At 41.0% G+C, this 24,482-nt stretch overlaps 2 protein-coding genes across 2 annotated transcripts; both read left to right on the top strand.

Annotated features, from left to right (window-relative positions):
- Positions 1–1,055: 1,055 nt before the first annotated feature.
- LOC127157873 (nucleus accumbens-associated protein 1) lies at positions 1,056–19,329 on the top strand. The gene is given in 7 exon segments (XM_051101071.1): positions 1,056–1,464; positions 5,451–6,491; positions 8,746–8,797; positions 8,799–8,917; positions 11,487–11,592; positions 11,676–11,773; positions 14,389–19,329. Coding segments are annotated over 6 exon segments (1,695 nt in total). The 5' UTR covers positions 1,056–1,464; positions 5,451–5,479; the 3' UTR covers positions 14,697–19,329.
- Positions 19,330–21,403: 2,074 nt separating this feature from the next.
- Positions 21,404–22,742, top strand: ier2a (immediate early response 2a). Its single transcript, XM_051101109.1, has one exon. The coding sequence runs from the start codon at positions 21,527–21,529 to the stop codon at positions 22,094–22,096; it is 570 nt and encodes a 189-aa protein (XP_050957066.1). The 5' UTR covers positions 21,404–21,526; the 3' UTR covers positions 22,097–22,742.
- Positions 22,743–24,482: the final 1,740 nt, after the last annotated feature.

Here is a 24,482-nt window from a genome sequence, read left to right as displayed (position 1 = left end):
GCAGTTGATTAAATAGGACAGCATGATTAAATAGACGATCTGTATTTCTAAATATTATATTTTACAGTAATGTGGTTGTAAACTGAGAATTTATTCTGAATTGATATGTCAGTTTGCGAGCAAACGTTGGTTATTGATGAAATTAGTTTATTTATTTATTTTATGAGTTACAATGTCAGTTCAACACATTAATCCTGTTTATATAAAGTTTTAAGCAATTACGCAAAACACCACACACGTTATGAAAGACTATGGATAATTTGTAAAGACCAGGGTCATAAGTTTTAGTGCTCGGGGGGAAATCCCATTGAAAGTAACAAAAATAATACAGAAGACAAATTACATTAGTTCTCCACTAATGCGTTAACCCAAAGTAAACCCCTGCACATAAAAACGTTATATAATATAAGCCGGTCTGATTTTGGTGCTTCTGTAGAAGTGGACAAAAAAGGCATAGCAAAAAAAAAAAAAAAAGAAGAAGAAGAAGAAGAAATGCAGTGTAATAACACACATACACCAATCTGGCAACCCAGTGTTTTCACTTTCACCAATTCGTGACTACGGAAGCCGGCGCGCACGTTTTTCAGACACAAAAAAATGCAATTGGAAATGTAGCTCACCGGGGTAATGTAAGGACATCTATAGGGTCAGCACGTGACGTCACGCGGTCGTATAGTTTTCCCTGTAGATTCAAACACATAGATGTACATGACCTGCAGATTTTGGCCTTGTTCACGGTGCGGGCTAAACTTGCATGGATTATTCGAGCATACAGTGAGTATCTCATGCTTCCCACGTAAAATGTATTGATAAACAACTGTAAGCAAGAATCAAGCGCCTCACTGACGTTTTCAGGGGTTATGTTTATATCGGCTGTTCAAATGAATACTATTATAATGAAATAAGCGAGAAGTATGAAAAGCAAATGCGCCACACATAACTACGCTAATCCTCTCGGAACGCAGTAAAATTATGGTTGATTCAGTATAAGCAAACTTTATTTGATGTTCCCGTTAACGTCGTCTCGCGGTGTGCACTTATGAGTTCATGGCGTTCTCTGCGCGCTCTATATTGGGGATCTGTCTGGCGAGACGTAGAGGCATGGCCTACTTTTTGCGCACGTATGGAAACGAGGCGGTGGCTCTTTTCGCTGTTGCTGTGCCAGCCTATGCGCAAATACATCTCGACGCTGGATAGGTCTCCTGGCATTGAGGCTGCGCCTGTGATGATCATGCGATTGAGTGACGATGGGGAGTCATGTCTAGTCTATGCATGATCAGTGGCTCTGCGCTCCGTATCCCGCTGGAAAAAGAGTCCGCGCTCGATGGCTCTGCGATCGACTTCGCGCCTATGCCCACAATGAATGGCTGTTTCCACCGCGAGACAGACGAGGCGAGAGAGTGAAGGAGAGAGCGAGCGCGTCGGACTCCATTGAAACACTTTGAAACGGCCTCCAGCTAAGGGGTGAGTATCCCGCCTTCGAATCCCCGCAGCGGGTCATGTGAGGCGGCGTGACACGCGAGGACGGCGCGCTAGCCGCTGTCCTGGCATTTTGGCTCAAATCGGACGGCTTTGAGATGTTTGGGGGGCATTGTTTTGGGGAAGGTGTGCGGTGGGGGATGGGCACAGACTAATGGTACCAACAAAAAGTTTAACCACTTCACCGACCTCACTGACATGGCTGAACGCGCGTACTGGCAGATGTTCCGGAGTTAGATCTGGCTAATTTAAAAACCCGATTTCCGGGATCTTTGTGACCCGCTAACCAAAAGCCTTCTATTTGTGCTTTTAATTTGAAGATAGCACTTTGAGCGTGATTGATGTTGTTATTGTGGCCAGGAGTAGTTCAGTCATTTTCTTATTGGCGGAGTCTGACTGACCCCCCCCTACTGTCAGCGCTGGTTCAGTCTGGCTCGCCCCCAGTTCGTGCATTTGTCCCGGGATGACCTGTTGATGTCTGTGAAATAAGATAAGGTGGGGTATCCGAACTAGCGCGAAATCGCTATGGAACATTAACTTTGAAATCCCGCGGACTGAAAAGTATGCGCTTGGGTGTTTTAGGGATGCTAATACCGGCTGCTCATTGAATCGGTAGAGATTCTTGACTGTTGCCGCTGTAACTGAGTGGCGTGGAGAACGGGGCGATCCCTCATTTCAGCTGTGCCGCGCTCGAGACGGACCCGTCTAGGCCTGAGGATGTAGGCACGCTCGCTCTCGGCGCGGTGCATTGGCAAAGACGGGACAAGAGCGGCAAACTTGCTCGTTTCGTGCGATCTTCGGCGCGGCGCGTCGCGGCGCTTTCCCCCCGCTGCGTTTGTGCTCGCTCGCATGTAGGTGCTGCATTTCTCACAGAGTGGCTCATAGTGGGCGCTTTTGCCATCGTTCTTCACCCCCTTCACGGCCCGTGCCAGTGGAGAACTCCGGACGGACGGCCAGATTGACTGACACACGGTTAGCCTGCCGCCGACACAGCCTCGTAACACTGCTGTACTGGCAGGTCTGGCGGCCAAAGGTTTGCTCTTCATTTTCTTATATTCTACTTCACTGTTGTGCATTCTTGGATTAGTGTTAGTTTATGTATCGGCGTATGTTTAATGGCTGCGTCTGCACTTCCACCACACAGCTTTGGTATCACAATATTAGACGAGATTCTAAAGCTCAGCCGTTTTTTTTCTAAGATATGTATCAGTGGTTCTCAACTGGGGGCCTGGGGCCCGTTAGGGCACTCGGTAAACTTACTTAGGGGCCTCAGTCATGTTATATTGAAGTTTTTTTTTTTTTTTTTAACAACTGAAATGATAATTTACTTAGAACATATGTTGCGATATACCTGTAAATATAGTGTAACATGCCTCATGTTACTCCAATGAAAAATCAGGGACTTCACATGTACTGCTGTGCTGTCACTTAACAAAGCAAAATTGACTTTATTTTTCACTCATGACAAGTAAACATAAAACATCTGTAATGGCATTTTTTCGCTCTTCATAAAAGTTATATGTTAGTTCTGTTGTGCCAAAGAAAGATTTTCTTAAACAAGGCACAATGTGGTAATCCTCAAATCGCCAAATGTGTGAATCTTTAGATGAAGTACCATGAATTATTTATGTATATCGACAGCCACGGTTTTTCTATTAGTAAAAGGGTTACAAGCACCTTTGTATTTGACCATGGAGGACCTTGAAGTTGCAAGGGTTGAGAACCACTGAATTCAGGGTGAGTTAGGGCTGGGGGGGTATGGACACAAAATTCTCACAATAATCAGTCGATATTGATAATTATCATGATAAATGTCAATTTTATTTTTTTGAAGTTTAAAGCAGATTTTTTGCTCCAATGTCAAAGTTGCAAAAACCATATGTTTAATTGTGGTTTTAAACTATTCAAACACTGAATTCTTTACACTATTATAAAAAATAATAATTAAAAAAACTTCTTAGTTCTACATGTTCTGAGTAATGTTTCAAATCAGGAAACCGGTTTGTGTTCCCTCATAATAATAATATAACTATTCAGATTTTTTTTTTTAATTAACCATTTGTCTTCTATAGTAGTATACATTTAGATCCTCATAGTCACAGTTAAAACCACAAATATAGCACCTCAATACCATGGTAAAAATCTAATATGGTTTCTGTGTATTTGTGTGAAAAACGGTAGTCCATATACATTTAGTATAACTGCAAAAATGCTATAGGTGAGTACAGGCCACTTTTTGATGTTGACTGCCTAAAAGCGACTCAGTTGACTTGCATTTGCAAAATAGTTAAAGAGATAGTTCACTTAAAAATGAAAAGTCTGTCACTATTTACTCATTCTGAAGTTGTTCCAAAACTGTACAAGTTTCTTTTTTCTGACAAAAGAAGATATTTTTAAGAATGTTGCCAACCAAACAGATGATTATAGCCATTGACTTCCATTGCATAGTAAAAAATGTTGTGGAAGTCAATGGTGACCAAAAACTCCAAACTTGTTTGGAACAAATGAAGGGTGAGTAAATGATGATAGAATTTTAATTTTTGGGTGAACTGTCCCTTTAAGGTAAATGATTTGTCATTGAGAATAACTGCTTGAAATACCTGAAAAGTATACCAGATTATTCATTAAGATTGGAGTTATGAGATCCCTTTTTTCTCTGTTTTTACTAGTACGTGTGATAGATGCTCCAACCTCATTGGTTATTGCATGTTGGCTGTTTGAAAGTCTCATCAAGTCTTTAAAAGTTTGTGTCCCCCCTCGCACACCGCGATAACCATACCTAAGGTGTCCCTCTCCTCCCCCACCCCGAGGGAAAGCTTCTTAAATAAACCCTGGGCCTCTCAGTGTGTATGTGTGCCACTGCTCTCTGGCCAACTGTAAACAAGCCGTTTTGTCTGATGTCTATGGCTTGTGTGTGTGCATGCAAGGGAGGGGGAGCGAGCCTGAAGTCAGACAAAGAGGGTACTTCTTTTACCACGAACGTCCTGTTAGTTCTGTGTGATCAGATCAGATTCAGTGATTTTTAATGTGATTGCTTGTGTGGGAAACATGCGCCCAGATGTTCTGCCTACCACTGTCTAATCTTAATGTGTGAAGCATATCACATCACAGTGTTATACTGCCGTGTTGGTTTAGCTGGTTTAGCTGAACGATTGCAAAAGCCACGCTTTTTGCGCTGACGGCAAAATGTCAATCTGTGCCTTCTCAAAAAAAGTACTCATTCTGCTGATTCGCCAAATATCCTCCCCCAACTAATACGAGTGTATTCGTTGCCTAAAAAGGAGGGAATTGCGAGCTCCACAGTTTTAAACTGTAGTAAAGTTTTGGGCGGCCCATTTTATAGTAGAAAAGTGCAGGTTAACTGTTTCTAATGAATTTCCCCGGCAGCGCGGCTGTGAGGCGTAATGATGGCTTTGCTCATGGTGTCACATTTAGCAGTAATAAGACTGACTGCAGTGTCAGTCAAAGCCCATTGTTTTCCACCCTCTTCCTCAACTATGACCTCAATCACTGGTTTAGTATCTCTCTGGCGCTCTCCCCCTCTCTCCCTCCCTGCTGTAGTACTGTAAAGAGTGCCATTTTATCTCTGTCTCAGCTGAATCACCATCTCATTCAGATTAGCTGTCACATCCCGCTCGCAGGATTTTAGAGGCGGCTCGCCAACCCACCCCTATTATTTTTCAGAGTTCGCATGTTCTAGGCCGCTGTGCGAAAGGTGCAGCCCGCAGGCTCGTCCCTGGGGTCTTATACATTTCACCTTTTAATGTAACAGACTGTTGCCGGTAGCCGTTTGTGTCTTTGCAATAAATTGTGTCGGATTCAGTGGATTTTACTGCTTTAAAAGCAAATGATGGTTGCAATGAGTCTTCAGGGATGAACTACTGTGCTGCTGAGAGAATGCTGCTGACAAAGATCTCTTTCTTTCTCTTCCATCTGTCTTTCCCTCCTTCTCTTCCTCCGGTGCCGCTCAGATTTCTCTGGTGGTGCTGGCCATAGCGCCATGGCTCAGACCCTTCAGATGGCGATCCCGAACTTCGGCAACAATGTCCTGGAGTGTTTGAACGAGCAGCGGCTGCAGGGGCTGTACTGCGACGTGTCCGTGGTGGTGAAAGGCCACACCTTTAAAGCCCACCGCGCCGTGCTGGCGGCAAGCAGCTCCTACTTCCGTGACCTTTTCAACAGCAGCGCGGGCAGCAAAACCCCTACGGTGGTGGAGTTGCCCCCGGCCGTACAGCCACAGAGCTTTCAGCAGATCCTGGCCTTCTGCTACACCGGCCGCCTCAGCATGAACGTCGGGGATCAGTTTCTGCTCATGTACACGGCCGGCTTTCTCCAGATCCAGCAGATTATGGAAAAGGGCACAGAGTTCTTCCTGAAGGTCAGCTCGCCCAGCTGCGACTCACAGGGCCTCCATACTGAAGAAACCCCTCCGTCGGAGCCTCAGAGCCCCGTCACCCAGACGGCGGCGGGCGCCGCGGCCAACGGAGGAGGCGGGGTGGTGGCTACGGCGGCCAGCCGGCCCGCTTCCTGCTTGACCCCGTTGCCACTCGTCTCTCGGGTGAAGACAGAGCAGCCGGAGGCTTCGCCCTACTCGGTGGTTTGCACGCCTGTGGCCAAGCGGCTCTGGGAAGGAGGCAATCGGGAAGGCGGCGGAGGCTCGGGCGCAGCCAGCGGAGGAGGGATGAGAAAGGCGGCTCGCTTTTCCCAAGAAATGGCACGCGGAAGCGCCATTCAGCAGCAAGGTAGCATGGGACTTGGTATGGGTCTTGGAATGGGCACAGGGGGTCACGGCGGCGGAGGCGGCAGCACCAATGGCAATGGAAACGGCACGAGCAGTGCCACCCCTGAAGGCACCAGCCCTGGTACTTTGAGTGCCTACGCCAGTGATTCGCCCATCTCTTACCATGATGATGAGGAAGAGGAGGAGACGGTGGATGACGGCACTGAAGAGCAATACAGGCAGATCTGCAACATGTACACCATGTACAGCATGCTCAACGTGGGTGCTACAGGTGAGTCCACAGCATTGCTGCATGCAGTGACGTACTTGAAATCAATTGTTGTATGACTGGTGAACTTGTTGTATTTTCCATGCAATTGCAATGCAACGAATGCAGACTGGAGCTTTAAAACTTCAAAAAAAGATGCAAATGCACCGTAAAAGTTGTTAATGTGACTCACGCACTATAATTCAAGTTTTCTGAAGCCATATGATTTTCGATTAAAATGTTGATTTGAAAATTTAATCTATTTTTAAATGCATGTTATTTGTCTTATTTTGGACACTTCATCCATGCATATTAGATGCATATTGAGAATCAATTTTTTTATGTTTTGTTTTAAACGTATATCATGATTCTCCCACAATTCAGAACTAAGCACAATAACATGTAACTTAAAAGAGGCTGTGACAAAATATTAACTGCTGCAGTCTATTCAAAAATGTTTAATTAATTTGAATTAATTGTTGAAAAAATAGTTTGAAGGAATGATTCAATGACTCACTCATACATAAGTGTTTCATCACTGAACGAATCAGCATTTTTTTTTAACAAATCTCTTGAATGAATGATTCAATGACAAATACATTTAAGTCACCAAACAATGTAATCAACAAACATTATTTAAAGCGCCAATTTGAAGCACCAGTTACTTTCAAAAGATGATTTGCTGTATTTTGTTTGCTACCATAGACATCAGTATTTATATTTAACTATAAATGGTTGAATAAAGCAATAAGCCCCAAGAAGCTGTGGTTTACAGTGAATTTGTAACAGTTAAGGGGGCGTTGTTGCCTATAACCCCCCCTAGCTGTTATAAATTCACAGTAAACCACAGCTTCACAGTGCTTATTGTTTTTTTTTGTTTTTTTTACAGTTATTCCATATATGTATAAGGTTTCACAAAATAAAACAGAGCAAATAAAGTGTAATGACGTTAATAAAAACATTATTCTTTTGAAAAAACAATGTAGTTCTTCAGAAACAGTTGTGGCTGCAACAAAGTAGTTGCCAAGCAACACACAAACATAAACAAAGGTGTATGTTTGTAGAGTAATTTACAACAGCTTCGAAAGTGTCTCAACCAATCAGAATCAAGGACCGGAACTATCAGTTTTATAAAAGACAGTTTGTGAAGCTGTTTCATACCTGATTTCAACATGATGACTGCTCTTTTTATGTCTGGTATGTTCTGGTAAGACTTTTTCAAAGGTTCAGTAAACATAGATGAATTGTTGTCGTTTAGAAATAAGATCACGTGAGTGTTTGAATCGAGATTTGACGATTAATCGTGCAGCTCTAATGCATGTTGTTGTGGTTTTTTTTTTTTTTTTTTTTTTTTTTTTTTTTGCACCTTTTTTATTTTGAATCAAATTGTCATCGTAACTTATTTTTTTTAGGAAAACGACAGACTTTGTAGTTGATTACAGCTCCCACATCTCAAAATTCAATCAACAACCATGTCACCATACAGAAAAAAAAAAAAGATCTGCTGCTACTTTGTGCAACCGAGTTATTTAGTTATAATCTGTCCTTAACAGCTGTGATCAGTGAGTCAGAACACTTCATTTATGACTAATTCAAACCAGTTTTGTAAACTAGATCAACAGATTCTTTAAAAAGAATGAATAACTTACAAATTAAACATCCCGGCTACTGTCATCAGCTTGTCATTTTCAGTGAATAAGGACACAAAAAGCCAGTCCCTAATCATGATTGCATGGTAAATAAACAAGAACATTTTTAAAATATCTTCGCCTGGTTTCACTGAAGAAAACACAACCCATACAGGTTTGATGATGACAGAAATGTGTTTTCATTTTTAGCACTACTTAAACCGGCACTTCCATTGATCCTGTAGGTGTTGTAATGTATACGGCCTGGTGCTGTTTTGGTTCCCGTTTTAACAAGTTAACTATTGTCTACTTTCTTTTGTGCTTCTTAAGTAGGAATATCATCATAGCTAAATTCACACTTTTTTTTGTTAAATGCTTGAACTGTTTGGAGCTCATGAATATTTTATCAGAAGTTCTTCTTATCTTCTCTCAGACGGCATGAAAACGGAATGTGTTCTGATGCCTTTGGATTTCACAGGTCTTTTATTAGTCTTGGTCCCAAGAGCTCTGTATTATCTGTCTGTTTTTGAGAGTCAAAAGACTTGAATACTGGTTTAATCTTCACGGCTGTCTAGACGGCGTGCGCGGAGATCACGTTTTTTTGTCCGCTCCTCACAAACTTCCGTTCTGTCCTCCTTTCTCTTTCTCAGCGGGTGAACGCGTGGAGGCCTTGCCGGACCACTCGGAGACGCGGCCCAGGAATGCGCGGCCGACAGGATCTCGCCTCTCTCCCCGCCGAACTCATCGCTCAGATCGGCAACCGCTGTCATCCCAAACTTTACGAGGAAGGTGACCCCGCGGAGAAACTGGAGCTAGTTTCAGGTCTGAGTCTAATCACAGTTACCAAAACGCAACAGATGAACCAAAGTACTTGAGTCAAAGGTGTATTGTAGTGGAATAAATCATTCTTTTGTTATTCAAGCCATCATCATATCACCCTGTGTGGATTTTAGGAAAACATCTGCTGAGAAAACAATGTCAAAGTTAATCTATAGACGAGTCAAATAGGGAGGATAACTGGCATCATACAACTGAGTCACGTTCAATAGTCCATGAAAAGCAAATGATCGCTCGTGGTGATTGATAGGTCAACCGTGTTTGGAGAAGCCGTGTTTTGGTATTGTGGTGTAGAACAGGTTTTGTCGAGTGACTGCAAGGTAAAGGAGGCTTTTGTGAGCTCTAAATCGTGGCCTTAAGTGACTCTGAGCCGTCCGACTGGATCTGTTCAGTACACATAACAGAGGAATTCCGCTAATCGCTGGAACTTTATTTAAACAGCAGTCGCATATATAAACATGCAGCTCAAAGTGCTTTGCAAATACGATAAAAGAAAGCGTTCGAACAAGACCAGACATGAAGCAATATAAAGTGGAAAATGAAATGAGGAATTGAAACAGACGAGAAGACTAACGATAAAAGGGGCTTTGGAAACAAATTGTCATCAGAAAGTCATTAAAAAGATGAACAAATACAAAGCGCTGGAGGAGTGAAAAGCAAAAATGGAAATGAGACAAAAAAATGTTTAATTAACAGCAAGAAAATAAGCTTTTGAATGGTTTCGAAATGTAAAGGTCTCTCCCCCCACGCATGAAGGCAGGGTTTGTTTTTTGAATCATAATAACCAATGTCAGTTTTGATTTTTATTTTCCATCACAGGAGTAAATGACATTTTAAAATATGTTCAACAGAAAATAGTTGTTTTAAATGATTTTTCACACAATGAACAATTAATTTACTGCACTATTTATTCATCTTTGTTAATGTTACTTAAAAATACAGTCATGCATCGTTAGTTCATGTTAGTTCACAGTGCATTAACTAATGTTAACAAACGCCTTGTGATTTTAATAATGCATTAGTAAATGTTGAAATATACATTAATTGAGATTAATAAAGTATTGTTCATTCTTAGTTCATGTTAACTAATGTAGTTAAAGGAGGAGTTTACTTCCAGAACAAAAATTAATAGATAATGTACTCACCCGCTTGTCATCCATGATGATTATGTCTTTCTTCAGTCGTAAAGAAATTGTTTTTTGAGGAAAACATTTCAGCATTTTTCTCCGTATAATGGACTGATATGATGCGCTGAGTTTGAACTTGCAAAAAGCGGTTTAAATGTGGCTTCAGACGATCCCAAATGCGGTTGTAAACAATCCCAGCCGAGGAATAAGGGTCTTATCTAGTGAAACGATCAGTTTTTTAAATAGAATTAATACAATTTATATGCATTCTATTGCCAAACGCTCGCCTTGTCTTACTCTGCCTGAACAGTTTTTTTCCGGTTCATGACAGTTAGTGTATGTCGAAAAACTCACATTTCATGTTCTCCCTCAGTTTCAAAATCGCCCAGTATCATTGTTTTACCGTTTTTGTTAAGGGTTTTGATCTTCTTTGCATGTTCACGTTGCAAAGACTGGGTCGGTACTTCTGCAGTGATGTAGGATGATTTTGAAATGATTTTTGAAGTTGAGGGAGAAAATACGATTGGAGTTTTTCAAAATACCCTAACTGTCTTGAACCAGAATACACAGAGTTCAGGCAGAGTAAAACAAGATGAGCATTTGAGATTAAAAAGTATTTCTTTTTTTCTTTTTCTTTTTTTTTTTAAATGAAAAGAACCGATTGTTTCGCTAGATAAGACCCTTCTCCGCATTTGGGATCATTTGAAACCGCATTTAAACTGCATTTTGGAAGTTCGAACTTGGGGCACCACAACAGTTCATTATACGGAGAAAAATCCTGAAACGTTTTCCTCTAAAAACATAATTTCTTTGCGACTGAAGAAAGAAAGACACGAACATCTTGGATGACAAGGGGTTGAGTAAATTATCTATAAATCTTTGTTCTGGAAGTGGACTCCTCCTTTAGCTAATGAACCTTATTGTAAACTGTTACCATTTTTACTGTATTGTCTTGTATAGTCAAGGTAAATATTAGAGACTTCTTTCAAAAAAAAAAAAAAATTATTTGGAGAAAGCTGCATTTAATGAGTATCTGAAGTGAGCACACGGCATTGCATGAGTGATCACACAAACGGATGCGGTAGAACAACAACCATATTTAATGAAGACGTAGGTGCAAAAAAGCTACATAAATAGAAAAAAAGTTGTTAATACAACAGTCGGCTCTCAAGCTTCACAGGTCACAGTTAGCACTAACATACTTGAATGATCTTTAGTACTAATAAGGAAATTCTTGCTTTTGCTTTGTGTGATTAGTATTCATTCATTTAGTATTCATTTTTGGGACTTCTATGCATTCATGCAGATCGATGAGTCATAAGGCATTTGTCAGACTTTCAATATGTATCTGCTTATATATCTTGAGGACATGAATATGAATGAAGTTTCACACCTTTTTAAGTGAGATTCACGTATATTGTACACAGGCACCAGCGTGTACATCTCACGAGCTCAGCTGATGAACTGTCACGTCAGTGCGGGGACCAGACACAAAGTCCTTCTGAGGAGGCTGCTGGCTGCTTTCTTTGACAGGTGAGTCTGGGAAACATTAAAGTTGTCTTTCATAATAGCGAAACTGGATGACGTCTAACTTTCTGTTTCTGTATTATGTACAGGAGCACTCTAGCCAACAGCTGTGGAACAGGCATCCGTTCCTCCACCAATGATCCCAGCCGTAAGCCGCTGGACAGCCGAGTGTTGCACGCAGTCAAGTGTGAGTTCCCGCTCTTTTATATTATTTCACCCAAAACTAAAACTTCTGTCATTAATTACTCAGGCTCAACCTCATGTTGTTTCAAACCCGTAAGACTTTCGTTCATCTTCAGATCACAAATAAAGGTATTTTTGATGAAATCCGAGAGCTTTCTGACCCTGCATAGACAGCAGTGCACATGTTCAAGACCCAGAAATGTAGTAATCTTTAAAAACAGTCCATGTGACATTAGTGGTTCAAGCTAAGATGAACATCTCTGTAGAGGATGACCTGCAATTTTTTTTGCCCAGCCTTACTACAATAGCCTTATTTGAACCAGAATATACAGACGATGAACTAAGAGAGAGAATGCTGGCTCCTGTATCAGCAGCACCACACGCATGCGCCGTGATACTCTCGTGAATACGTGTCGAAGGTTGACGTGGAAGAGAAGGAATTGTTGAATTGTTGTAAATCGTTATTTTTGTTTTCTTTGTAGACGAGAAGTATTCTTGTAGCTTCATGAAATTATGATCGAACCTCTGATGTCACATGGACTATTTTAACAATGTCCTTACTACCTTTCTGGGCCTTGAATGTGTCAGTTGTGGTGTTGTCTATGCAGGGTCAGAAAGCTCTCGGATTTCATCAAAAATATCTTAATTTGTGGTCCAAAAATGAACGATCTTATGGGTTTGAAACAACATGAGAGTGAGTAATTAATGACAGGATTTTTATTTTTGAACTAACACTTAAACAATACGGCATAGTATTGCAATATTTTGCGTGCTGATGTTGTATCGAGACACAGACACAAAGTATGATTCTTTTATCTGGGCCTAAATTAGATTTGTGTGTTACAATTATGAGTATTGCACATAATTTTACTGGTTATGGCAAGCTTCATGCATAATGCGGGAAAACACAACAAATCAATAATGAAGTCTTTCTTTCAGGCTGTAATTTTACAAACAGAAAAGTGAACCAGTGCTGCCACATCTCTCTATATTGCTCTCTTGTGCTAAAAATACTTTATCGCATTACTCGGCGTATCGCAAAATGTTTTAAATTGCAAAAACATTGATTTGTGATAATAACGTGTGGATCCTTTGGTGATTCCAAACTAATTCTAGAAGTGGGAAGTCCACTCTGCAACAACGTCAATGACAAAGATGAATGATATTGTTGTAAACACTTTCAGAATTATTTATCCAGTTTATGAATGATAAAAACATTGACAGCCCATCAGAATCCACCTGGTATTTAAAAGGCGTCATTGGATGCAAAATTCACTTTTACATGTTGTTTGAACATAAATGTGTGTTGGCAGTGTGTGTACACAACCACCCTATAATGATAAAAGTCCATCCAGTGGTATTTTTTTAATCCCTATAAATAATATCCCCTTTTTCAAATCAAGCTATTTTTTGCTGCTTGACTGTGTGACGTCACACAAACCCAAGCCGCTCCCACGATTAGAGTTGTCAAAAGGTACCAGGTTCGGTACTGAAATTTTAAAAACGTCCATTTCCTGCTCACATTTGAGCACTGTTGAGCCGATTTTTAGACATCGCTGATTGGCCATAGTGTTCACGCGCTCAACAGAAATGGCTGTGATTGGCTACAATGATAAGCGCTTCACGCTCCTCACCGAGCACTCACACATAAGCACAACGGGAGCATTTGAAAGCCACGTGTGTCAGTGGATCCCTAATACATCTGCATATAGATGGATCCGCTGACAGACACGGCTTTCAAATGCTCCCGTTGTAACCAATCACAGTCATTTCTGTTGAGCGTGTGAACACTATGGCCAATCAGCGATGTTAAAAAATCTAATTCAAATGTGAGCGGGAAATGGACGTTTTTAAAATTTCAGTACTGAAAGTACCGAACCCGGTACAACCTACCCACGATAGTTAACTGACACTGGTGTTTTACCTTAGACCTACCCTAAATGGGCTGTAAACAGTCCGACCACCATTGTTTCAACTCCGGAGCAGGTGTAGACAAGAATGTCTCCTGTGAGGTGTTTTGTTGTTGGATGTAATAATGGACATAGTAGTCGTCGTTTACTCCCGATATCTGAGCCGCTGAAGACGTACTGGATTACGTTATCTACCTAAATGCGTTTATGTTTGCACAAATCATTTGTGATCCAGCTTCACCTACAGAAGAAGTGAGTATAAGGGTTTTTTATGAACCTTTGCAAATAGTTTTTCCTAATAACGTGCTAGTTAGCAAGTTTCATGGCTGTATGCCTCTAAAGTAAACAGAATGGCTCGTCACCCCACAGAAGAGAGGGGCGGGGTGAGCAGAGCTCATTAGCATTTAAAGAGACATGCAACAAAACAAGCTGATTTCGACAAGGTAAAAAGAGTGTTGTTTTACACTACCATTAAAACATTTAACCAAAGTATGTTATAGACTTTTCTTTAAGACCTTAAAGAATCATATCAACCTGTGGAAAATGGGCATCCGATGACCCCTTTAAAGTGCCAGCTGAAAACCTGAGCGCACACTTATAATAAACAGAGCGGTATCATGCGTTGATTTGGATGCCTAAGGTTATCTTAATAGTTTGGTGGTTGTTGTGATCGGGCCTTCAGAAATGACTCCTTCCCTTGTGTCAACAGTTTACTGCCAGAACTTTGCCACCAGCTTTAAGGAGAGCGAGATGAACGCCATCGCGGCGGACATGTGCACTAACGCTCGGCGCGTGGTGAGGAAGAGCTGGATCCCCAAGCTGAAGCTACTGATGGCGGAGGGCGACGCCTATGCCAACTTCCTACCCGACAGCATCAAGATGGAAGCGGACGGCCTCAGCGGCGAGCCCGCCTTCGAGACTGCGAGCCTGGAGGGCGGCGCCTCGGTGGAGACCGGAGGATCTTCGGGCGAGTCTCTGCAGGGTGTGGGCGGAGACAACGGCACTTTGTTTCAGTGAGCGACCCGGCGAGGAAAGCCCTGCCCCATCCCCTCTGCCGCCCCACCTCCTACCCGCCTCCCACCACCGCTGCGTGACTCTGGGCTCTGCTGCTTCTGCCTGGGATGGGAAAGGGAGAGTCGGGTAGGAGATTGGAGGAGATTGCACGGTCTAGCGTCGGGAGGAACACAAGGGGTTTATGCCAGGGGCGCCCATTTTCTTTTCAATCATTTTCGTTTTTTGCTGAATAACCCTCTTTTTGCACAGAAGATCCCCTTTGCCTCCATGCTCGGCAAGTAAATCTAGTCACCGATGCTATGGGAATGCGTAATTAGGACCAGGAAAAGTTATTGCGACGGGAGGTCCGAGGTCCCCCGATCTCACTCTACTGAATTTGAATGTATTAGTGTTTGTAGCACCTGGCTAAGTCAGACTAGCCGATTGTATTTGGCCCAGGAGAGAGACAGGAAAAATGCTCGTCATAAGATCTGAAGGAACAGCAGATGGAGAAAGTAGTGAGGGAGGAGAGGAGAAAGAGAAGTAGGTGGCATATTCTGTCTCTCGTTCTGTCTAAAACGGAAAGAATCCGATATCCTCCTCTCCTTCCATTCCTCCCAAAATATATGTGGGATCTTAGTCTGCCACGTTCTTTGTTTTTTATGTCGCCGTTTTCTCCTTTCCCCTTCTACTTGTTCCACTGTGTGTGTGATTTCTATGAATCCAGAGTTGATGAAAGATGATTAAGGACTGTAAAGGATAAAAATATATTTATCTGCTCGCACCTTTAGAGCTCGAGAGAGAGGGATTGTTTTAAAATCTCTTTTTTGTTTTGTTTTTCTTTTATAACCTTTTTTCTTAAACGTTTCTCAAGAGACACCTTGTCGTTGGGCTTTAAATGGAAATAGTGAGGAAAAATAAGGACTATTTTTGCATAAGGATTATCTTACATTTCAAAGACTGGTGCTTGGCTCGTATCACGATCGTGTCCGCCGCTGAATTCGATCGCCCGTTTTGACAAGTGATGTACGATTTGCGGCTCCTGTCGATTTAAAGGATCGTTTATCCAGAAATGTAAATTCTGTCATCATTTACTCACACTTCCTCTGCGAACACGTTCAGTGAAAGGCCAGTGGGGTTCAGTGTTGTTTTGGAACCTCCTGACTTTCACTGCATGCACATAAAAGTGCATTCTTTAAAAATATCTTCTTTCATGTTCCACAGAAGAAATAAAAACAACACCGGTTCGAAAAGACTTGAGGGTGAGTAAATTATGACCGAAGTGAATAAACTATCCCTTTAAGAGAAAATGAAAAAATTGTGTAGGACATAAAAACAAAGTGTTTTTAGTCTGTAAACCTTTTTAGCTTTCTCCCCCCCTATTATCACACACAAACACGCTTTTACAGCCCAGGGGGAAGGGAGGTTGTGCTTCTTATTGTTAGTCACTTTACTGTCTTAAGGTTTGGGCCTGACTTTGTGTGTGTTTGGGAGCGGAGGAGGGTTTACATTGCCTGTGTCCCAGGAGAGGAGGAGCAGAATGATTAAGTCTCTCCGTGTTGCCCATGTCCCTGTTTGGGCAGCTGTGTGTGTGTGTGTGTGTGCGCGCGCGTACGTGTGTGTCTGTCTGTGCTCGCTTAGGCAAGCATGTCTGTGTCCGCACAAGTCACCATCTGTATACATTCCTTGCACATAGTTGGCACTGTGTGTTTGCATGTGGGTGATGTGTTGATTCGGGGATTTAGGGTATGTTTGTTTCTGCGGAGGCGTCTCATACTGACGCTTTTAAGGAAATTCGGCCGTCTGAAGGTTTGCCGTAACCTGTGAACTTTTGCATATCCCGAATTTCCATCTTGATTTGAATGGGATTGCATGCGATGTCTTAATGTGTGCTCAGGCGTGGGTTTTAAACACATGCCTCACGAAAACAGACATTCGATACTGTGGGCTATTTTAATATTTCACGCCCGAGTTATTCGGCCGCCGTGCGTGTTTGTATAAGTCGTGTTTTTTGGTGCGTCCGATCTCCTGGGACACATACAGTAGCCGCCCCCTTTCTGACAGAGGAAATGGACCTCTTTGCACCTTCTCGTAGACTGAACTAGAGCTTTTTGCACCTTTTTTGTAGAGGAGAGTGGTGGATTGTGCACCTTTTTTTTTCTTTTTTTTTTTTTTTTTTTTTTGTAGAGTGTAATCGATGGTTTTTGGACTAAATTTCATGGATGTGTATGTGTCGGTATCTGGCCCGGAACAGAATGCACCCCTGTGTCCGCGGCCAGCCATGCTGAATACTGATGTAAATATCGAAGAGACTGTTGAACAGATTTTGACCACGTTTTTTTAACAGGTCGCTTGTCTTTTTAATTGATGGCTTACATTAGGTCTTTCACCCCTCTTGTTTTAGCTCATGTTTTCTTTTATTTGCATAACCAAGTCTGGCTTACCTGCTGTTTGTATATCTGGAAATTGTAGTTTTTTTTTGTGTTTTGTTTTGTTTTCTGGCTTAAGAGTCGTAGCAAATAAAGTGAACTCCTGGCAAGTTTACTACTTAAATGCAGTCTGGTTCAGGTCTGACCGGTGACCTCGTTTCTTTTTCTTTCCTTTCGGACCAGAAAACAATAATGCCTCTTGTGTAGAAAATGTATAACATTCGACAAGCCTGCGAAGTCAACATCTGGTAACGTGCATGCATCCACTTCCTTCTCCGTTTTATTCTTTTAGCAGACCACATGTACTGTATTTACTTTTCAACTACTACTAATTCAAGGTGAAAGAGTTGACTTGCCAAGTTTTTTAAGGATACAATATAGAGTTGTTTGACTGATGATAGAGTACTGAGTATTTTTTCATTTCTTTTTATCGACTAAAGTGCTGGGAAAGTGGGGGGCCATGGTGAGGGATGTACTGGTGCTATGTGTGCTATTCTTTAGATGTTAAAGGCCTGCTGGGTCACTGGTGCCTTTTCAGGAGGACTGCAGGAGACGAACTGCGTGTGTATCTGGGTGGGGCGCGGAGCGGCGGTGCTCCTCTCTCTCCTCTCGCCAGCTATGACTGTGCCAGTGTTTATGCGTCCTCCATTTTGATGGCACAGATCACATATGCTGCATGCGTCGCTGGAGAGGAACTGCTGTGTCCATGCGCCACCTGCTGTCTGTGTGTTGTTACTGCAGCTTAGATTTACTACTTACAGTCAACACCAGGGGGCGTCATGTCTGAGAAAGATGACTCTTGGCGGCCACAAAAAAAAATGGCCTTTCTCTTACTAGGGAGTTGAAGGTGACGTGTGTAATTTTTTTTTTTTTTATGTTAAATACTACAAGTAAGCCATTCGAAGGTTGATTTCTCCCCCCCCGAAAGGTGTAACACTGTGGCTCTGTGGCGCTATCAAAAAAGTTGCTCTGTTTGTTTGAGCATCACAACCAGCCCACGGCGTAAGTTTGAAATTCCGTTTTAAATTACACACTTCACCTTTAAATTATTATTATTTTTACTTAGCCTCGCCTGGTATGAAAGGTTTCCTAAGGCAAGTATACAGTGGGAACGAAGGGACCAGTGTTGATCAAAGAAAGGCCGGGATGTCCATATCACGCTGCCTATCTGTCTGCTCTCTGTGCCCGAGTAAAGCACCTTTATCTGGGGTTTGCGTTCATAGACGTGCTCCTCGGCACCTTGCAATTCAGTCTGACTGTGTCACGGAGCGCGGAGAGCGGATGGATGTGTGGGTGGAGAAAGAGAGTGAGAGTTTAACTGCCCATAAGTCTTGTCATTCTTCCTAGTAACACAGTTTGTTGGGGTACTGTGCATTGTAGATCATTGTGAATTCGTAACCTGGAGGATCGCCGAGAGAGTACTGAGCGATGTATTAAAAATCGAACTCTTTTATAAACGGTGACTGTCTCTCTGCAAAGCCAGAAACCGGGCCTGTCTGTTCCGGAGCGACTGGCTGGATTTTGCAGGTTTTTTCCTTTTAGCTTGCAGTTTTTCGCTACGTTTAGCCTCTTTACCCAGAATGCAGCACTGCTATTTCACTCAAAACAACCGACGTACCATATAAAGATACTCTCACCTCTTTCTCTGCGTGTTGCGTTCTCTTCCAGCACACCCCAACACTCTGCTTTCAGTCTTTCCCTGAAATGAAATGATAATGATGTTGATGATGATGATTATAACCCAACTTTGCAAATGTTTTGGTAAAGTAACGTGTGACAGCCGGAGAAATTGACGTCCGGACGTGGTATCACGAATTACAGAGAAATACAGACAGGATGGGGGATGACATCAGCTCGCTTGAACACTCAAAACAACAAACTGGTTGTGAACCTTTTTTTACGATGCAGTGTCTCACTTTCTATGACTACATCCCTATACAAATCTATATACTGTATATTACATAGAAGCACTAATGAAGTTTGATTGTTAGTCGTGCACTCTCAGCATGAGTTGTAACCCATACCCAGCTGTGCTCATGCAGTGACCCTGTAACGCCAGTGCTCATCCACTCCATTCTGTCTGTGTTCAAAGTGCCAATAACTTTGTGAATCCCTAACTGTGACCCAATATTATCAAAAGTAATTGCACATTAACTACTGTAAAAAAAATGAGTAAGAGAAAAGTCAAAGGATACAGCTGAATATCTTAATAAAAGTTTGTAACAAAGGATTGTGTCTTTGGCTCTTTGTGTGTGTGTGTTAAAGTAATTCTCAACTTTTTTTTTTTTCAGTTCAAGTCCTTTTGTAGGCCAAGATATATTTTTGTTTTAAGATGGTTAAAAAACTACTAATGTCAATTGTTTAAAGTAATTGTTGTTTATTCTGTGACTCCAGAACTGCGTAAGATGGCACTTCGCATTTTTTACATATTGATTCTAGACTGGGGAAAAAAACCTTACTCAGTACTTTTGTTTTCCAGAACCAATAATTAAACATTTTAATTCATGGTACATTTACTTGGGGAGCAATATAGTGTGAGATTTAAAGTCTAGTTTTCTGAAAAATACATCAACATGTTGCTTTAAAAAAATCTGCCAATAGAGTAAGAAAATAAACTTAATATGTAAGCATTATTTTCTGAGGGGGAAAAAAGTTTTGTTTTTCCAAAACCCTTTTTTTTAAAAAAAAAAAAATAATAAATGTCATTTTTAGATAGTTATACTGGAACAACAAATGGGGGAAAAAAGCATTTTAAAGTAATAAAATTGCATTTTAAAGTAATAATAATAAATAATGATTTTTAAAAATGTCTTTCCTGAATCCAATATTTAGAATTCAAGTGAATAATTTACATTTTGGGAATATGAATATCAAATTAATTTTTTAAAGCACAGAACATGCAAAAGTTTATTGCAGCCAACCAACACTACATGACACTCTTGATCTGGAGTCAAGTGGATATGAAGAGTTCAGATCTAAAAGCCTCTAAGTGCCATTTGACATTTTCTTCTAAAATGAGCATTTTTATCAGCCTCCTGTGTTTAAGTTCTGCTATTTCACTTTAACTTTTTCATTGCCATTACAGTGAAATTACTAAACCTACACACAGGAGCCTGATAAAACTGCTCATTTTAGAAGAAAATTTCAAATGGCATCAATTTTGCCTTTGAAATTTTCATATACAGATTTTCTTCTTACGGCTAGACTCTTACCTCGAATTAACTCGATGAACTCTTTCTTGCATCATGCTACTCTGTATAATCATGCAAACCTTGGGTGGTTATTTCGACCTACCCACAGAGAAATGTGTGGAGCTTATGCAGCCTTTTTGTCCAGAAACTGACTTTGATTTTGACCTTTCGTTATTATTTGTTATATAAAATGGCCTTGAATAGATCCACTGCCTGACACAACACCATGTTGTATGAATAAGACATGTATTAGCATCTCTCGTCTCACATTCGACAGTCGCGTCGTAATCTTACAGCTCTAAACTGAATGTTGAATGTTAAAATGAACGCTTTGGGGAAAGCAACATATAGTTAAACAACATCTGGGAATCTGTTCGATAAAATGGTGCTGTACGTTTTACGCGAAAACAGCTGGATACAATCCGTAAATGGGCAGAGGAAGCTTGACGCGCTCCGTGTAGTGTGAGGTTATTGGCTATGACGAAAGCTTTTGAAGCAAATAAGGCAACAGGAAGTAGCCCGAAGGAGCCCACGCATCATGGGTTTTCCACAGAGCGGACCAACTAGCGGATGTTCCTTATATGGGCATAAGAGAATGAGGAAGCTAACAATAGCCATGAGAATAAAAGTGCCATTAAGCCAGGCTAAAAAAAAAAAAAAAAAAACAAACAAAAAAAAAAAAGACAAAAATTTTTCTTTGCTTTGAGTAATATTATATTATATTATATTATATTATATTATATTATATTATTATTTTATATAAAAAAATATACAGTTTTCAACATAAAATGTAATTGTTTACAGTAGGAGTATAATATATTTTCATTAAAAACATAACTATTCAAAATAGAATGTACTAATAAAACAGTTAACAATCATATTTTATAACACTTACGTTGACTTAAGTTTTTCCAGTTTTTAAAGGTCATTGATGGGGGAACCCAACTGATGATTAATTTAGTAACTAATCATCAAAAAACCTCTGATAGATTACATCAGAATGATACACGTTCTGACTTATTTCCTCAAACAGAGCCGCAAGTCATGGGAGGAGCCCGAGTGTCAATCACACCCGCATACGTCACCAAAACTATATAAACCCCGCCGTCTTTACGCTGAGGTTTACTTCGGTGAATGAAACGACAGTGAAAGTGAACTGAGCTCAGGGGAAACTACCTAAACACTGTTTGTGTTTTTAAAACGACATTTGAAGTTAACTGAATAGCTAAGAACAATGGATGTCACAACAGAGGCCAAGCAGATTATGGTCCAGGCGTTAAGTAAAATGTACAGCTCCCGCACCCAGCGTGGTGGTCTCCGGCTCCACCGGAGCCTGTTGCTGACGCTCGTCATGAAATCTGCAAGGGACATCTACCACTCTGCCCGACTGACAAGCGAGAAAACCGGGCAATCTGACACGCACGGTGTCACAGAGAGCACATCACAAGCAGAAGAGCCCATGGACACAACGAGCTCCACGACAACACCTCTGCGCGCAACAGCGACTCAGGCTATCGAGGATGGGCAAAGGTCCGGACTCGAGGGTCATTCACATCTACACGAGCCCGCAGGACTCACAGTGGACAAGGAAAACTGCAACCCAGCCAGAATGGACCGTCACTCAAGAAAGCGACGGAGCAAAACAGCCACAGAACCTGACTTCCTACCATGCAAAAAAGCCAAACTGGAGTTCGCGGAGGTCAGAGGGATTCTTCAGGCAAGCCAGAATAATTCCGCCAACTGCGGCAGAGCGCTGGACTCACTGTCACTCGTGCCTATGCCAAGAACTATTGTCACGTTTTGAAAAGACTAACAGCAATGGCACACCACAAACAAGGACAGTAAAGTGAACTTTACGCACTGATGTGGAGAAGCGTATTGTGGCGCGTATCTGCTACCGAGTTCCTGGTGTAGTATCAAGAGCACTTGACTGATGTGGAGAAGTCAGTGGGTGATTACTCACAGTGGAACAATGTGACAGCTGATTACTCATCGCAGAGAGGGTTGTTTTGGAAATTTGTGACTAATGGTGCTCGTTCAAACTACCGTGTTTCTCTGATTCAGGACATGACGCGGTACTATCACTTCTGTGAGAAGTGTGACTGAGAACTTCCACGGATATTCATATGAACTATTATCTATTTATTTATTGGCCAAGATTGTTTTCTGGTTGTTCTGTGTGTGGTTCAGACTGTGTTCGTCTGTCAGAATTGTCCAGTCATTACACTGACTGGGAATTTTTTGTGGTCTTCACGCTGGAAAATCCATATTAAGCTGTGTTTTGAAACATTGTAGCTAGTTTTTTTACTAGTAGACCATCTCAGAAGGCTGGCCAGCCAGGGATTTTCCAAGCAGGTCAACATGACATAAGCTACTACAAACAGACATCATGATGTTATGATGTGAATCTACCTCACTTTTTGTACAATAAAAGATTCTCAAGCATCTAATTTCTGTGTGTGACGCATTTTGTTCAGACCGGTTTATCCGGGAAATGTTCTGAGTCAGCTAGGGCTTGTATGTAGTTGTATGTGCTCTAGCGAAAATATTCACGGTCATGTGACCGGAGGTGCGGATGGCTCGCGGGCAGGAGGTGTTCGTGGAAGGCAGGATGTGGTAAGCACATCAGGCCGGATGATCGCTGTCGTCTCTATTCACACTCCTACTCCTTTTCAACCCCCATAACCGGATCAGGATATGGGGGGGAACAAAAGATAGAAGCTGTAAAACGTTTAGGCCATTTACAGGTTATTAATGGACCATTAGCAAGTGTAATTTAACCCAAACTTAACGCTTCTTTTATTTGGCTATTGTCCTTATTCTGATTGTTTACTCCTTTTAAACTACTCCACGCTTAAGTTGGCCTAGTATATGTAAATTAGAAATTGTGTGCTCAACCAAACTTACATTACAATGCTACTATCCAAACCGCAATGAGCGAAATAAATACAAACAATTCTCGGCGGTTGAAATTCTTCCCGCGCATCCAAATAGTCTCTTTGGCGCCTGTAGTACACTTAACAACTCCTTTATCTTATATTTGTGACCCTGGACCACAAAACCTGTCATAAGGGTCAGTTTTTTAAAAAATTGAGATTTATACATTATCTGAAAGCTGGATAAATAAGCATCCCATTGTTGTATTGTTTGTTAGGATGTGACTATATTTGGCTGAGATACAACTATTTAACAATCTGGAATCTGAGGGTGCAAAAAATAAATAAATAAACAAACAAAATAAAAAAATATTAAGAAAATCACCTTTAAAGTTGTCCAAATTAAGTTCTTAGCAATGCATATTACTCATCAAAAATTAAGTTTTGATATATTTACGGTAAGAAATTTACAAAATATCTTCATGGAACATGATCTTAATATCTTTTATGCCAAGATTTTTGGCATAAAAGAAAAATCGATAATTTTGACCCATACAATGTATTTTTGGCTAGTGCTACAAATATACCCGTGCTATTTAAGACTGGTTTTGTGGTCCAGGGTCACATTTTATATATAAACGGTTTTATTAAATATGTTATAAAGAAGTGATCACAGTATTACTTATTTATTTATATTTTTTTCTGTTGGATACAGAGGAGTCAGCGCTCAAACTACAAACTGTTGCTGTGGTTACCTCCACAGATTTGTAACGTATCATCATTATTAAAATGTTTACTATATATAAAATCTTGTAATTTCGTTCAAAACCCAAGGCCTGATTTGCAGCTGACGTTACATTGACAAACACTGTGATTAAGATGGAGCAAATATCTGACCCTGGACCACAAAAACAGTCATAAAGGTGAATCATAAAGGTTGATTTAACAAGATGAATAAATAAGCTTCCAGTTGATGTATGGTTTGTTTTGAAAGGACAATAATTGGCCGAGATACAACTATTTGAAAATCTGGAATCTGAGGGTACAAAAAAGGAGATAAACCCCTTTAAAGTTGTCCAAATTAAGTTTTAGCAATGCATATTACTAACCAATTAAATTTTGATATATTTACAGTAGGAAATTTACAAATATCTTCATATTTTTGGCATAAAAGAAAAAAACAATAATTTTGACCAATACAATGTATTTTTGGCTACTGCTACAAATATACCCATGCTACTTAAGACTGGTTTTGTGGTCCAGGGTCATAGGTAATAGATACATAAATCTGCGTTTTAATCATGTGTATATTTG

The sequence above is a fragment of the Labeo rohita genome, chromosome 3 (assembly GCF_022985175.1).
Source record: "Labeo rohita strain BAU-BD-2019 chromosome 3, IGBB_LRoh.1.0, whole genome shotgun sequence".
NCBI lineage: Eukaryota > Metazoa > Chordata > Actinopteri > Cypriniformes > Cyprinidae > Labeo > Labeo rohita.
This window is presented reverse-complemented; position numbering and strand designations above follow the sequence as displayed.

Bases quoted from the DNA above. Each gene is read 5' to 3' on its own strand.
- ier2a (XM_051101109.1), top strand. From the start codon at position 21,527: ATGGATGTCACAACAGAGGCCAAGCAGATTATGGTCCAGGCGTTAAGT.